At 42.8% G+C, this 16,022-nt stretch overlaps 1 protein-coding gene across 3 annotated transcripts in view; it reads left to right on the forward strand.

Annotated features, from left to right (window-relative positions):
* LOC111151864 (coatomer protein complex subunit gamma 2) overlaps positions 1 to 16,022 on the forward strand; it is a 115,812-nt gene that overhangs the window by 60,782 nt on the left and 39,008 nt on the right. For 2 of the 3 annotated variants that reach the window (XM_022510091.1, XM_022510093.1), the window contains 8 exons: positions 3,581 to 3,676; positions 3,998 to 4,241; positions 6,047 to 6,122; positions 6,952 to 7,055; positions 7,549 to 7,674; positions 8,779 to 8,841; positions 9,303 to 9,442; positions 10,229 to 10,400. In XM_022510091.1, coding sequence (XP_022365799.1) covers positions 3,581 to 3,676; positions 3,998 to 4,241; positions 6,047 to 6,122; positions 6,952 to 7,055; positions 7,549 to 7,674; positions 8,779 to 8,841; positions 9,303 to 9,442; positions 10,229 to 10,400 — 1,021 coding nt within the window. Of the gene's footprint in view, positions 1 to 3,580; positions 3,677 to 3,997; positions 4,242 to 6,046; positions 6,123 to 6,951; positions 7,056 to 7,548; positions 7,675 to 8,644; positions 8,654 to 8,778; positions 8,842 to 9,302; positions 9,443 to 10,228; positions 10,401 to 16,022 lie in introns of all 3 variants that reach the window. The other variant, XM_022510092.1, reaches the window with a different exon arrangement.

A 16,022-nucleotide genomic window follows, 5' to 3' on the forward strand; every position in this document is an offset into this window, starting at 1 on the left:
TGTAATGCAGTGTGGTCTTCCGACTTTGTCCTTTTTTTACTATTTTAGGTCCTTACATTTCCATATAAAATTTAGGATCAGCTTATAATTTCCATAAAATAAAGTCTGCTAGAATTATGATTGGAGTTATGTCGAATCTATAAATAAATCTGGGGGAAACTGACATCATTGCAGTATTCTTCCAGTTCATGAATATGGTATACCTCTCCCTTTATTTAGGTCTTCTTTAATTTCTCTGAGCAATGTTTTATAGCATTTACTCTATTGATCTTGCACATCTTTTGTTAAATTTATATCTAAATATTTTGTGCTTTTGTATCCTATTGAAATTTCTATTTTATTGTTTGCTAGTGGTATATGAAAATACTTTTTTTTTTTTTTTTTTTGCTTTCTCATAACTTGGTATCCTTGCTAAATACCCCTATTGGTTCCAGTAGTTGTTACATATTTGTTAAGATTGTCTGTATAAATAATCATGTTATCTATGAATAGAGACAGTTTTGCTTCTTCATTTCCAATCTAAATGCCTTCCCTTTTTTTTTTTTTTTTTTGCCTTATTAAAATAACTAGGACTTCCACTATAGTGTTGAATAGAACTGGTGAGAATGTGTCAGAGATGATCAAAAGAACAATAAAATAAATTTCAGTTAAAAAAGTAAAGTAGAAAGATTTTGTTATTTCATTCTTTTTTCTCAATCAAGTATAACTGGCTCTATTTATTCTCTTCTACTATATATCTAGACTATTTCCTTTTTTTTTTTTTTTAAGAGTACACAGGAGCAATGGGGTCGGGGGAGAGAATTTTAAGCAGGCTATACACTCAGTGCGGAGCCTGATGCAGGGCTTGATCTCAGGACCCTGAGATCATGACCCGAGCCAAAGTAAAGAGTCAGATGCTTTTAACTGACTGAGTCACCCAGATACTCTTATATCTAGACTTTTAAAAAACAAACTTAGCCTATATATTCAAGTAGACATTTTGAATCTTGGGGAACCTTAGGAGTTTATGAAGGTCATTGTGTGGTACAGCTTACTGAATGAATCTTCTATGCTTAGGTATTTATAGAGTTTTCAGTATTTTGCAATTACAAATAATGCTGCAACAGATAATCTGATGCATATGTTTTCTTAAAATTTTGAAGGTGTATCTCAGGGTCAGTTCCTAGAAGTTCATATGCTAGGTTGAAGGGTAAATCAATATGTAGTCTGTTTGTAGAGAATGCTAAATTCCACCAGCACATATAAGAGTGCCAGTTTCCCCGTGGTCTCACCAGTAGAGTGTATTGTGTGTTGAAGTTTTGCCAGCCTGACGGGTGAGAAAGTGATCTTAGTGTAGTTTTAATGAATTTTTCCTCCTATGAGGGAAGTTAAACATCTTTTTACATTTTTAAAGATCATCTAATATTTCTTTTCAAATCTCATTTGTTCATCTCTTTTCTCCATTTTCTATAGGAATTTTGGTCTTTTGTTTCCTCAGTTATTTCAAGTTTCTTGTATGTTAGGGATATTAGTTCTTTATATATGAAATATATTATGATATTTTCTCCCAGTTTGTCATTTGTCTTTTGACTTTTCTTATGATGTCTTCTGTTGTGCAAAAGTTTGTTTTTTTTTTTATGTAGTAAGATTTGTCAATCTTGTTGCATTTGACTTTTGGGTAATAGAAAGCTTTCCCTTCAGGGGTACCTGAGTGGCTCAGTTGACTAAATGTCCAGCTCTTGATTTGTGCTCAGGTCATGATCTTAGATCTTAGATCAAGCCCCACACAGAGCTCCATGCTGAGGGTTTTCTCTCTCCCTCTGCCCTTCCCCTGACTCCTAAAAAAAAAAAAAAAAAAAAAAAAAAAGAAAGAAAGCTTTCCCTTCAGATTTTAGAATATGATTGAGTGAATAGGGATTCACATATGATTTCTTCCAGTGGGTGCATAGTTCCATGTTTTCATTTAGATCTCTGATACATTGGGTTTTATTATCATATATGAGAAATGGAGCTTATCTTACCCATTTTCAGTGATTATCCAGCCCCCCCCCCCCCATTTTATTTAAAAGACTGCCTTTGCCCCAGTGAGTTGAGATACCACCTTTATTATCTGCTGAAGTTCCATATCTATGTGGGTCTGTTCCTGGGCTTCCTATTCTGTTCTGTTGTTCATTTATTCCTATATCAGTATCACACACTATTTTAAATAAACATACTTTGTAGGGCATATTAATATCTCTCAGCCCCCTCGCATGACTGTTTTCATTGTTTCCAGGACTGTTCTTCCATGTTTATTTTTCCTTCATAAATTTTAGTATCAACTTGTCTAGTTTCATGAAAGATCTCATCATCGGCATTCTTACTGGGATCACATCAAGATATCTCGATGATGTTGAGAGATCCTATCCAAGAACAAGGGATATCTTTTAATTTGTTCAAATCTACGGTTTTGCCTTTCAAGAATATTTTATAATATTTTTGTTAGTTTTGAATGCTTTCAAAATGCTTTTCTTATTTTCTCTTGTTTGTTGCTGTTAGAAATCATTGTATCCATTTTATCTTCTAACTAGTTACGCATGTATATGTTCCCTTTGTATAGTGCAAGTTTTCTTCCAGCCTTAGAAGATACAATGTCTCTCTCTAAAAGTAAAGGGCAGGTTTGCACACAGCCCTAGAAGATACAGCTAGTGCTCTTCCTAGAGCAAAAAGCAAGCATGCTCACTGTCCAGGATAATAAAGACATTTCCCTTCAGCACAAAGGTCCCACAGCATTACTACCCTCTTGAAAATATTTGAGTTCCACGCCTCAGGATTTTTCTGTAATGAGAGCTACTGTGGCCCTTTTGACATTGTCCTCTGAGGAAACTGGCCCCCAAATGCTGATGCTCTAGCTACGCTGTTGCTGTATTTAATTGTCCTCCTGATCCAGGAGTCTTGTTTTCTCTACCACAATCCATGAAATTTGTGACAGACTAACTTGTTAGCTTGGAAGTAGGGGAAAATCTCATACCCTTTTCACTTCTTGACAGTGGTCTTCAAAATTGTGGTAAAATTTTTCTAGAAACCATTTTGTGAAGTAGTTCCCTGGTAATTTTCTATTTGTTCTATGGCTATTGGCCTATTTATGCTTTTTAAAAAAATCTGTTTATTTTAGAGAAGAGAGCATGAGCGCAAGTGTGCAGAGGGAAGGGACAGAGGGAGAGGGAACGAGAGAGAATCTCAAGTAGACTCCTGAGCTGAACACAGAGTCCGATGTGGGACTTGATCTCATGACTGAGGTCATGGCCGGAGCCCAAACCAGGAGTCAGATGCTTAACCAACTAAACCACCCAGACACCCCTCTGTTTGCTTTTTATCTTCACTCTTCACTTTAAAAATTTTATGTGATTATTGGCTTAGAGCAAAGGAATGGGGTTTCTTGAATGAACTTCATTTTTACATTGTTTTTGATTTTCCTGGGAGGTCTCCTTGCCTTTCTTTCATTAAGAACCACTCTAGAGAACTGTTGCGCCACCTTAGCTTGCAATAAATAAGAGGGAAAGTATGCCTTGTAGCTCAAGGTGTGAAGATGAACGTCCTTTCTGTGTTTGTTTCTCCACAGGTGGTGGTTGTGCAGGCAATTAGTGCTCTCTGCCAGAAATACCCTCGAAAGCACAGTGTCATGATGACTTTCCTCTCCAACATGCTCCGAGATGATGTAGGTAGACATGTTTTCATCACAGGAAGTTGCTCTCTCATATTTTTATGATTCCCATGAAATATCAGACAGTATTTAAAACAGCTCTGTCACCTTGGCATGCCTCCAGAATGGTATGCGTAATTCTGCTTGCTGTTTTATCATTACTAAGTATGCTGTTGTTTTCGTATTCTCACTTGGAGAGAGAAAAAAAAAAAACAATTTTGTTTCTTTCAGAAGGGAAAGGAAATGAAATTTGACTATTAGAAGCTTGAGCCTGGGAGTAGAAGCATTTCTCCAAAAAGCGTCCTCAGAATGAATGGCGGTTTTCTCTTTTGCCAGGGAGGCTTTGAATATAAGCGGGCCATTGTGGACTGCATAATCAGCATTGTGGAGGAGAACCCCGAGGGTAAAGAAGCAGGTCTAGCCCACCTTTGTGAATTCATTGAGGACTGTGAACACACTGTTCTGGCTACTAAGATTCTACACTTGCTGGGCAAAGAGGGCCCCAGAACGCCTGTCCCCTCCAAGTATATCCGCTTTATTTTTAATAGGGTCGTACTGGAGAATGAGGCTGTCAGAGCTGGTGAGTCACTGGAACCCTGATACCGATGTACGTGCTCATCTGTGGAAATGCTTGTTAACTCAGGGGGGTGGTGAGGACATTGGAAAATGAAGTTGCGACGTCTGTTCGATGGTAGGATCTCGGAGCACACTTAGGCCAGGCACACTGCTCTTCGTCTGCACTCCGGTTTCCACCCCGATTTCTGCCTTACCTTAGAGACAGATGACCCTTGACTTTCAGTATGATGGGAACACGGTGATGGCAGCATGTTTTTTTTTTTTTTTTCAGAGTTAGAGTTACTCACACCGTCGATATGAACATCTATGAATTGTGTCTGTGTGTGTGTTTAAGTGACTTTTTACACAGGTGGTAGAAAATTATTTTGCTTCTCCTTCCTCCCCTTAGCATACGAACAGGCGAAAATCTCTCTTGTTAAAAATACAAACCCACCTCTGATGCGTTCTTACTAGCTCACTGACTAGACCTTCCCTGTCAGGCAAACTCGAAGCAGCGGTTACTAGCTGCCTCCATGAATTTATTCTCCATTTTTTTCTTCAACTCACTATAATCTAGCTCTCTCCCTTAAAAGGCCTCTGAAGCTATTTTAGAAAAATTACTTAGAAGCTAGTTGGAAAAGCAAGTCAGTCACTGACGTTCTTACCTTTGTTCACCTCTCACTCAGCCTGACGGACTTTTGGCTAAACCCATCTCGAAACACTCTCCCCCTGTGGTGTCCACAGTAGCCCGCCCCTTGCATCTCTCCCTGTCTGATTTATAGGGCCCCTCTTTCATTCCATAAATACTTAGTTTTCTTTGGGGGCCTGTCATACAACACACGCTGTCTTCCCGGCGGGTCATCTTCAGCCCCCCACCAGGGCGCGGGGACACCGCAGTCCCGTGTCTCTTTCCTGAACCCACGTATCCACGGTCTCCGGCACTTCGGGTTCAACCCAAAGGCAAATCCTCACCTTTCCCATGCACTCCGCTGTGAAGACGGAAGCCCGTGCTGCTGTTTCAGAGCCCCCTCTGCCCGCTGACAGGATTCTCTCAGTCCCGCTGTGGGCTCCCCTCCACTTCAGAGAATTCTGAGGCGCTTGCTTACCCGGTCTGCTCTCCAGCGCAGAGCCTCTGCCTCAGCCTCGCTCGGCTGTGTCCGTTCCAGGGCTGGACCCCCTCTCTCTGCCCCCCGTGCTCCTCTCCTGCCTTGGCTCCCTGGCGAGCGCTGCTTGGCCTCCCAGTGTTAGCGCAGCCAGCAAGGCTCAGCCCCTCAGTCTTCCTTCTCCAGCAGTTCCGAGTCTCTTTCTCTGTTCTCACACGGCATCCTGGGCGTCGCTTTCCCGGGGCTTCCTCTGCTTCCCTGTCCTTAGCTCTTCCCTCACCTGTCTTCCCCACTGGAGTACAACTCCCGGAGCTCAGGAACCGTGGCTTTTCTCTTTCCACCTCCAGCACCTAGCTCAGTTCCTGACACAAGTTAGGTGAGCCATAAATCTTGACTAAACGAAGTGAATTTGATAATAGAGTTTCTTATTATGCTTGGGGCTGGCTGTTTGAGTTAGAGCTGAATTACCTCCCTGTGGAATACGAGGGGTTGTGGTCAGAGTGGAGGAGAGCTCCTGTAAGAAATATATATGATTCTTTTTCCTCAGTGCATGGAGAATTTTCCTACTCATAGCTCTCTTGGGCCTGCAGATTTCTAGTTATGCTTATTACATGGAGCAAAGAAATAAAATCAAGAAACACACACTAATTTTTTTTTAATAACTGTTGCTTAACTTTTGAAAAACCAATACAGCACTTACGTTGTTTTATTTTATGCTTCGTTATAGCTGCTGTGAGTGCTTTGGCTAAATTTGGGGCTCAAAATGAGAATCTTCTCCCAAGTATCCTAGTACTCTTACAAAGGTAAGTAAGACAATGTCTTTTTTTTTTTTGAAGAACACCATATGGTTGAATAGAGACTTCCTCATATCAAGTGCTTTGTGAGGCCTGAGAGTAGAATTGATGGAATAAGTCAAGGGCAAACGGCATTTCCGTTACCTTTTCTAGTAATCTTGTGTGTGCTGTGTACGCCGTAATTTTGACTTTGAATTTCTGTTGTTTGAGTTTGAGGAAGTAATCTGAATGCGTGTGCCTCAATTTGCATAATAGGGGCCAACTTCAAAGTGATGCACTGTGGAGAGTTGAAAAATCAGCTTTTCATGGTTTCCATGACTCCCTATTTGATGAGGAAAAGACCTGCTTTCACAAATATGCTGTGATTACATCTTATAATCGAAGCAGAAAAATTACAAGCCAGAGGCTGGCTGGTTTCACTAAAACAAATTGCCATTTGAGTAGTAACACTGCCTGGATTCTGAATGCTTGTTAGGATCCTTGGAAAGCAGAATATTCCTGTCTCGTAATTATAAAGAAGTCAAAGTCTGCCGGGGTCATGTGGTTGCATATTCGAGAATAGAGGCCAAACTGCTAGCTCATGTTGTCGTAGCCTTCCTGATTATTCTAACGCTTACTTGCGTAGTGCTTCTGGTTCGTAATGACCCTATTTCTTTACCAATCTCGAACAGTCTCTGAAATTCATGGGGATAGTAAGATCCACCGTTGGCCATCGTGGACCTCTTTTATAAAGGGGGTAGCAGAGGGCCTCAACTGTGCCCTTGCAGTGTGGTGGTAAAGAAGGCGATTAGAAGTTATTAGGGTACTGTGACATGCCCCTTCTGTGTCCCCTGGACAGGTGTATGATGGACACGGACGATGAGGTTCGGGACAGGGCTACTTTCTACCTGAATGTGCTGCAGCAGAGGCAGATGGCGCTGAATGCTACGTACATTTTCAACGGTCAGTGAAAGCCAGGAATGGAGACAAACACACTTTTATGCCCCAGATGGGGTCTTGGAAGCGTTATTTGCATACAAGCCGACTTCATTAGGCAAAATGCTTGATTTTTTTTTGTCTTTGAATGCACTTCCATTTTTAGGGGAACCTCAAGTATATAAGGGCCCAAAGAACATGGCTTGGTCCTGGTTCTCTTCAAGCTTCCTCTTGGTTGGGTTTGCCTTTTTTTCTTATGTTAGGATTATTCCCACATGGCTAAGTTGCTTTCTTTTCCGGAAGGTACTTCTAATCCGTTGGAAATTTTTATGCTCTGCTCCCATGCTCCCTTGGGCAAAATTATAAGGCAGTTTTATAAAATAGCTTCATTTTGAATGACTTCAGCTGTAAAGTCTATGGTCTTACTCTTCTCTCTCATCAGAAAGCTTAGGTTAACATTACAAATCTGGGCCTGTCCGGATCCTGGGATTGTGATAATGCCAAGATTTCTGTTTCGTAGGCCTCACGGTCTCAGTGCCAGGGCTGGAGAAGGCCCTTCACCGGTACACACTGGAGCCTTCAGAGAAACCCTTTGACATGAAGTCTATTCCTCTTGCCGTGGCCCCTGTCTTTGAGCAGAAAGCAGGTAATGGGAACGCTTAACTCTTAGTTTTTCTGTGTGTGAGTAGTTTCATACCCGTTGAATATGCTGTTAACACATTTTCTCAAATACTTCTTTTGTTTAATTGTCACTTCTAAATCTTATGGCACTAAGATGGGCATATTTTCTTAATTAGAGATTTAAATAGTCTTTCCTGGGGCACCTGTGTGGCTCAGTCAGTTGAGCATATGACTCTTGGTTTTGGCTCAGGTCATGATCTCACGGTCACGAGATCAAGCCCCACATTGGCTCTGAACTTGGGGTGGGGGGAAGGGAGTCTGCTTGAAAGATTCCCTCTGCCCCTCCCTGCACTTGCATGTATGTGTGCACTCACACTCTCTCTCAAATAAATAAATCTTAAAAAAAAAAAAAATTAAAAGTTTTCCCTTGGTTTTCACATAGACTAGGAAGCCTGACCCAGACAGAATGTTTTCTTCTTTTAATGCTGAGTGTTACAGCATTTGAAGTTAGTGGGTCACTGTGTGTCTCAGAACAGTGATTGTGCTGTTACCTCCTAGTTTTATTTTTTTTCTGAAATTGGTAAAGTCTTAGTTAATTTTGCTATTGGAGATTTGTTGTGAAAGAATATATAGAACAGGATCCTGAAAAGTATTCCCAAAGAATATCTAACTTTAAAACTCTAACAACAACAACAACAAACCAAAAAAAAGGAAGGAAGGAAGGAAAGTGTTTAGTGGCTCAAATTGAGGATGAAAGATATTATGCTAACCTTCAAAATTTTCAGTACTTCTGTTGATACTATACCAGTAATTTTTCCTGTTTGAATCATGAGATTTGTTTTATAAATCGTTTCTCCTTTTAAGAATAATTTTTTTTTTTTCTCCATCCTGGTCCATTTAAAGCAAATTCTGTATCTTGGGGGCCACTTTATTTCACAAAATACATTCACTAAATACGCTTTAAGTTGAACTTCTCTCTAAAAAAGGTGACAAAGAATCTACCGGTTATGATTTAGGAATAGCTCTTTATGTATCTGCTAGAAGTTTCTGCCCGCTTTTCTTTCTGTCTGCATTTTTAGCGTGATAGTGGGAGGGACACTCACTTGATTGCTCATATCTGTCTTTGTAGAAATTACACTTGTGGCCACTAAGCCAGAGAAGTTGGCTCCTTCCAGGCAAGACATTTTCCAAGGTATGTTGATTTGATGTGTAGAAGTAATAGTCTTGCATCCCAGGCACTGTAAATATAATGAAGTCTACACTACTTTTATTCAAAATGATTAATTGTTAATGCAGGAAATCTTTGTATGACTGAGTATCTATTGTTCCAAATGACAGTTGCTGGGGCTACCTGGAGCCCACGGTAATTCCCACCTGCTAACTTACTAACTGGGAATATTGTCCTTACTCTGTATCTTGGTTAACAGGGAACTCAAATTCTACAAAATTAGGGATTTAGTTTCTTTTTTTTTCCCCCTTGTACGAATTCAGTATATAAACTCTCTTAGAAGATTATTTCACTAAAGCTTGGGGACATAGTTGAGCATTCCACTGTGAGTAAAACAGTGGAAACTTAAAACATTTTAGGCACCCAGAGTAATGTCTTTTCCTCTCTCGTGTTGCTTTCTTCCTTCTCATCTTTTTTCTCAAAAGAACAATTGGCTGCCATTCCTGAGTTTATGGATCTGGGACCTTTATTCAAGTCTTCTGAACCCATTCAACTTACAGAAGCAGAGACGGAATATTTTGTTCGTTGTATCAAGCACATGTTTACCAACCACATCGTGTTCCAGGTGAGGAAGGTGCCACTACCGGCTCCCATAACATCTCCAGGAGCTCAGAGACCAGTGTTGATTCCCCTTCAGTTTATGATTCTAGCTGCTTTCTTTCTTTTTTTTTTTTTTTAAGATTCTTATTTATTTATTTGACAGAGAGAGAGAGATCACAAGTAGGCAGAGAGGTAGGCAGAGAGAGAAGGGGAAGCAGGGTCCCTGCTGAGCAGAGAGCCCAATACGGGGCTCAATCCCGGGACCCTGAGATCACGACCCGAGCCAAAGGCAGAGGCTCAACCCACTGAGCCACCCAGGCGCCCCTCTAGCTGCTTTCTACTGAGAAGAGGAACTTGGCCTCATTTCTGGGGTGTTCCTAACTCCATAGCTATAGAAATGCCTTCATATGATGGTTAAAATGTAAAAGGACATAAAAGCGAAATGTGTGAATAAGTCAGAAAACAGCATGTACAACCTATTCAAAAACAATCATTATTTAACATCAGGGCAACTTAAGTGGGTTCTTCCAAGAACTTGGGTTTCGGTTTGATTCTTATCTACCAGACTTCTACCATCTCGTTTGGTAGAACTCAATCTCAGGAAAGAGAACGAACTGATAAATAAAAGAAACAAAAGGAACTCAAGGCAATCCCTATTGCCTCAAGAAAAATCTTAGGAGGAGATGTGCAGGATAGTTGAGGGGGGAAAATGCTAGTGGGTTCCAGAACGGAGTCGTGGGTCATGGGTGGGAAGGACCAACATTCTAGGAGCTGTGCACCTTCGTCACTTCTCTGTCTGCTGACTTTTCAGTTTGACTGCACCAATACCCTAAACGACCAGCTGCTGGAGAAGGTGACCGTCCAGGTGGAGCCGTCGGAGTCCTACGAGGTGCTGTGCTGCATCCCCGCCCCTAGCCTTGCTTACAATCAGCCAGGAATATGTTACACTCTGGTCCGCCTGCCTGATGACGACTCGACCGCAGGTACTAGCCCCCAGGAGGGAGGAGAGAGGAGTAGGAATGCATTACAATTTGAGCTCTTAAATGTCTGGGCACATGTGTGGGGTTCGGGAACGTGGTTCTTTTCCAGAATGAAATGTAATGATAATGACGGTATATTTATATTTATAAAACTCATTAGTGCTGCAGAAATACTAGTTTTGTAACTAAGTCTCTGAGTAGTATTCGCTGGACGTTTAATGTTTAAAACTGAATGTATACAGTGGTCGCTCAACAAGGAATTCCTGCTTCCTGGTGGAACAGTGTAACCACTGAAGAGGGTTCACATTCCTGATGTCTCCTGTGAAGGATCGTGGTCTCCTCCTCCTTGATGTTTGTTTCTGGGGCAGCCTAAGGACTTTGTATCTAGTAGGTCCATGGCATTTTAAAATAATTGCTTCTGGGGTCCTGTAGCGCAAGGCTGGTGGCTGAGAGTACATCCCATCCTAATGAGTGGCTTAGCCAACTTCTGTGTACCCACATTTGAGAAGGGCGATGTAATTCTCTCCTTGACCCATGTGCAGTCTTGAGAGAGGGGCGGGGAGGCCTATGAAGGAGGGCCAACTGCTAGGGCCAGCAGTGTCTACAAACCTGGGGTTTGAGGTCTTGTGACCGACCTCCTGTGAATGTCAAGTATTTATTGTACTTGATTTCTTTTCCCATTTTCCCGCCTGAATTCTTCTCTCCCACATTCACGCCACATCTCGACACTGTTACCCAGAAATAAGCACACATATCACATCTATGTTTTAAACCATTTTTATTATTAGTACAGGAAAAAACAATTTTTACTACTAGTACAGGAAAAAAACAATTTTTACTACTAGTACACAAAAAAACAATTTTTACTACTAGTACACGAAGAAACAATTTTTACTACTGGTACAGGAGAAAACAGAAGTTAACAAAATTCACAAATACTGGGGAAAGAAGTTACAGAGTTACAAGAAATTGTAAAAGTACTAGTAAATAGTTATCCCTGGTCATCATTCAGTTCTGTCTGGGGCTTAACCTGACTTCTCTTAGCCCGTCTCCCAACTCCCTTTTTAGTTGTTGGTTCTGGGAGCCCCTGCCCAATCTCCTCTGTGTTGGACGATAGACCAGGCTACTCTCTCTAGCACGAGGTAGATTCAAGTTGGCACCATTGCTGGGTCTGAATCCCAGGTGGTTCCTTCTGGCCCTCGGCGGACCTGCTCTTTTCTTCTGCAGCCACTCTGGATCCATAACCCCCTGGGTAGGAAGGCACTTTCCTATCTGGCCTCCAGTATTTCTCCTTCAAGCATCAGGCCATCTGACTTTGACTTTTAATCACCTCCTTTATCCCTTTATGAAGTTTCTCTAGCTCCAGCCCCTTTTGGCTTCACTTTCTCTCCTGGTCGTTTCCCTCTGACATTCGTCTAAAGGATGTCCACCAGCCACTAATGAAGCTGGCCGTACTCTGAAGTCAAGCCAGTTTTATTCACCCTTGTTCTAAACCAGTATGGGGACCCAGTCTTAACATGGCCCTGTGGCTTCCGCCATCATCCTGGGAAACTGCGTTTTATCTTTTTTTTTTTTTTTTTTCCAATAGCCCCCTCTCCTTTTTTCAAAATTCCTCCCCTTATTGGACTTCTAAGGTTTCTCTTTTTTTAAGGGATGCCATTACTTTGCAATTTAATTTTAAAGGGAAGTGAAATGCTGAACTCACTGAAGAATCCAACTCTTCCCAACTGAGAATACTAGCTCCTTCCATTTCCCCAGGCTCACTTGGATAGTCGACAACTCAGGTGCCTCACACCCCAGGGAGTGGTCTTCACAGAATACAAGAAATACAAGTTTACAATATCAAAATACAGAAAACAACAATATCGAAATTACAGAAATTACATTGTACAGGAGAAAACAACCACAACAATAAGAGAAAACATTTCTACCAAGAGAAGAAGCATAGGGAAGGTTTTCTCACCCCTCCTTTCTAAAGAGTTAATTTATTTTTAAAGCGTAGATCTTACAAATTAGCCCAGAGGTTTCAACCTTTGGTCTGCTGGCTGTGGACTCTTTTGTTTGATGGTTTGTTAGTATTTTATTTATAAAAATTTGGCACTTGGGAGAATTTTCTTTGTTTCCTATTAAACTTTTCAAGGGGTTTGCTGATTGGTGTTAAACTCTTGTTTAGAGTTATAAACTCTTGTCCTTGCATCTTGGAGAAAAGAAATGGAATTTTGTCTCAACATTTGGACCTTTAAAACTCAATTGTTAGTAGTCAATTTATATTTGACCCATCACATACCTGCTTAAAACGAAACTCCTTTCTATTCTTTAGTTTGGTCAGAAATTCGCACATTTTTAATCAATGGCCAATTCAGAGTCTTTGCTGTGCAAAGAACAGAAGTGAAATACCAGGGCATAGATGGTAATAAGAGTCTTCTACCGCCCCCCCCCACCATTTTGCATTTTCCCCACCGCAAATACTATGAATTTTTCCAATCACCTGAAGATCTATACATCACTTCTACTAATTGCAAAAAGTATATTTTTCACACAACCACAGAAGAGAAAAAGAAATTACACAGATTGCGATTTCTATCAACTCGAAAACTGTATAGCATAATAGACAGAGATAGATAGATTTTTGGGAGATAGATTGGGATCTGGATTTTGACTGCTACATATGGACTGGGTAACTTAGACAGATTATTAATTCTCTGTAAACCTTTTAGGACTGTTACAAGGATGAAATGAAATTCATAAGATGATTAGCATGGCACCAGACACACAGTAAATACTCAATAAATGGAAGTTGTTATTGCTTCATCTGGAACTACCCACTTCCTCTCTTTCTTCTTTCAAGTCTATCACAGTTCACAGGACACACACCCTCCAACCTCCAGAGAGCTGTCCTAGCAATTATCCTGATCTTTGCTATATCTTGAGCCTTTCTCTCTCCCCCCTTACTATGTATGTGTACAAAACATCTAAACCCCATCTGACAAGATTTACCTAAACCCAACACCAAGATGGTCCTGTAAGTCCTTCCCTCAGATCGTGGGCGGTGTGTGGAAAGTTATCAGTATCACAGATCTCAATTCTGTGAGTCCTACTGGTCATCTTCTGTCCTCCAGCTGTTCCTCCTTTATGCCAAAATGTTTAGAAAAGCCTTCAAGGCAGCCTTCTTTCTTAGCGTCCTTTCCCATCCAGCAACTTTCTTTCCCCTGCGGCTTTACTGCACTCACGGATGACATGTGCGACATCCTACAAGCCTTTCCTCTCGCTGACCCCTGCCTGTTGAACTTTTTGTCCCACTCCCTGTTCCGAATCAATGTGACCCCTCTGTTTGCATTATGGGACCATCCGGCCTTAGCGTATCACACTTCCCATCTCAGACATCTTCACCGCATTTAAATGACTCACTTAAAAAGTCTGCAGTGGAAAGTATCCATCCTAAGATCGAGCTGAACAGCACACGTGTAGGCGCCTCGCCCTCTGTCACGAGGGACGCTGTGACAATTCCTAACTCCTGTCTGCTGCTGGACTCGACTTCCTGCCGGCACGTCCTTGACCCCCATCCTCACCTGAGCTACTGCAGGATTCCGACAGGCTCCGAAACCCCCCCCCAACCCCCGCCATGCCCAGGCCCCCTGCCGGTCTACAGTCTCCATTCCATGGTCTGCTGTGTGGTATTACTCATATTAACTCCTGACACACTGGATGAGCAGCTTCACTGAACTGAAATACATATCAGAGTTTCTCACTTTTACCCACCTCCAACCACTCACTGGAATCCTTCTTCATGACCCTTCATGAAACTCTGCATCCTTCCAAGCTAATAAGCACATATCCCACTTTCTTATTCAAATACTAAAAAAGTAGGACAGATAGAAAGAACATTATTATTCAACCACCACTTCCTCTGCCTCCGTCACCGGAATGGGTGGCAGTGTGGCCAGTATTCCTCCAGTCGGACCCACGATGAGATTGGCCAGGATTCCCAGTCTCCTTATGCACCTGCTCACTCCTCTTGCCCCCCACCTGGCTCCCCTCACATACACTGAAATTTCTATCATTCCCTTCTCTGCTTACTCCCTGCCCGCTTCCCATCCTATTACATGTTCCCTTGTCACAGCATCATCGGTGTACGGATCTTTGTCCCTGCCTTTCCTGCATGATACTGTCTCTCCAGAAGGCAGCAAAAGGTGGCATATCCACTCATGTCCTCTTTTCCCTTCTTTGGGCCATAGAGAAAACCCTCCACTTGTCTGCAGCAGCCAGGCTTGGTTCCTCTTGCGAGTGACTCTTGTCACTCACAGTTCCTCTCGTGACTGGCGCGCGCCTTGATCTTTGGACACCAGGAGCGCCTGAAGCACCTTCAGGCTTCACTTCATGAATTTATCTCCAGATGATAGGACATTATTCTCCTGGACCTACCCACTTCCATGTGATGATCTGACAGAGTTTGCAGGCAGACACCTGTTTTCCTACGACAATTTATTTTTATATATTTCTCCCATTTTCCTTTATCCCATTAACGGTGATCAAGTTCGCAGGCAGCGCTGGGCGCATAACCATTAGAATGTTGCTCAGTAATTCAAAGAATTATTTAGTAAATACACGGTCAACTGAATTTCATTTTAACCACTTCTCTTCCCATGTTTTCTCTCCTCATTTCCATTAGAAAGACAGTAAATATGTAAGTAGTGTGTCACCGTCAACAACATGCATATTTTCCAGTGCTCGGAGCGGTGCTTTCAGAGTCCATTGGGCTGCCCGGGACCACCGTGCTTTCTGCTTGGCTGTCCGGCAGCCGCTCCCTCTGCAGACACTCTGCACCGTCTACCGTCCCATCAGAGCGCGTGCCTGAACTTCCAACAGCACCCACTTGCTTCTGTTTCCTAGCGCGCTCCTGCCTTCTGTCCTCAATACCACACAAGCCTTTCCTCTCGCCCCCAGAGCTGCCCGTGTCCCCAGATGGGGAGTTCTTCATGGCACTGTGCCATTCTCCGTGATGCCCTTTTATCAAACGTGAGCCCTTGAAGCCACCAGAGCTTCTCTACTCCTCCACCCGCCTCTTTCTTGTCCCATCTACTCCCGCGACACACCCGCGACCACCCTGCGGTGGTGGCCCCAGACTCCACTGTCACTCTCTTTTTCACACTGTGCGGGATCACTGTGCTCAGACACGGGCTCTGCTCCACTTCACTGCCGCCTGCCCGGCACGTGAGGGAGTCCCAGCTCTTGTCCTTGACATCTGCTCCCTACTTGGCCTGCCCTCCTGCACCCCGGGTGACCAGCTTCTCCGTCCACAGTGAGCCGTACTGAGGCCCTCTGACGCTGAAATCATGCTAAACCCTCTACCTTCTCAGGGCCACCATTTGGTAGGTCATTTTCTGGGTATTTCTCTGACCTTCCATCTTGTCACCATACCCTGCACTGACACGGTTGTCTCCAGCATTCTAAATGGGCCGCGACCTCTCCCATCTCCTCCTCTGCTGGCCTCCTCCACTCTCTCCCCCACCGTCCTCACTGGCCACGGTCTTCCTCTTGCACCAGCTTCCTCATGCCCTTGTCCCCACTTGGGGGACCTGGCTCCTGGTCTCTCCACATCCACTCCCTCTGGGCTCCGTGCCGCCC

This window comes from Enhydra lutris, unplaced genomic scaffold (assembly GCF_002288905.1).
Source record: "Enhydra lutris kenyoni isolate GAN:26980312 unplaced genomic scaffold, ASM228890v2 scaffoldscaffold27, whole genome shotgun sequence".
NCBI lineage: Eukaryota > Metazoa > Chordata > Mammalia > Carnivora > Mustelidae > Enhydra > Enhydra lutris.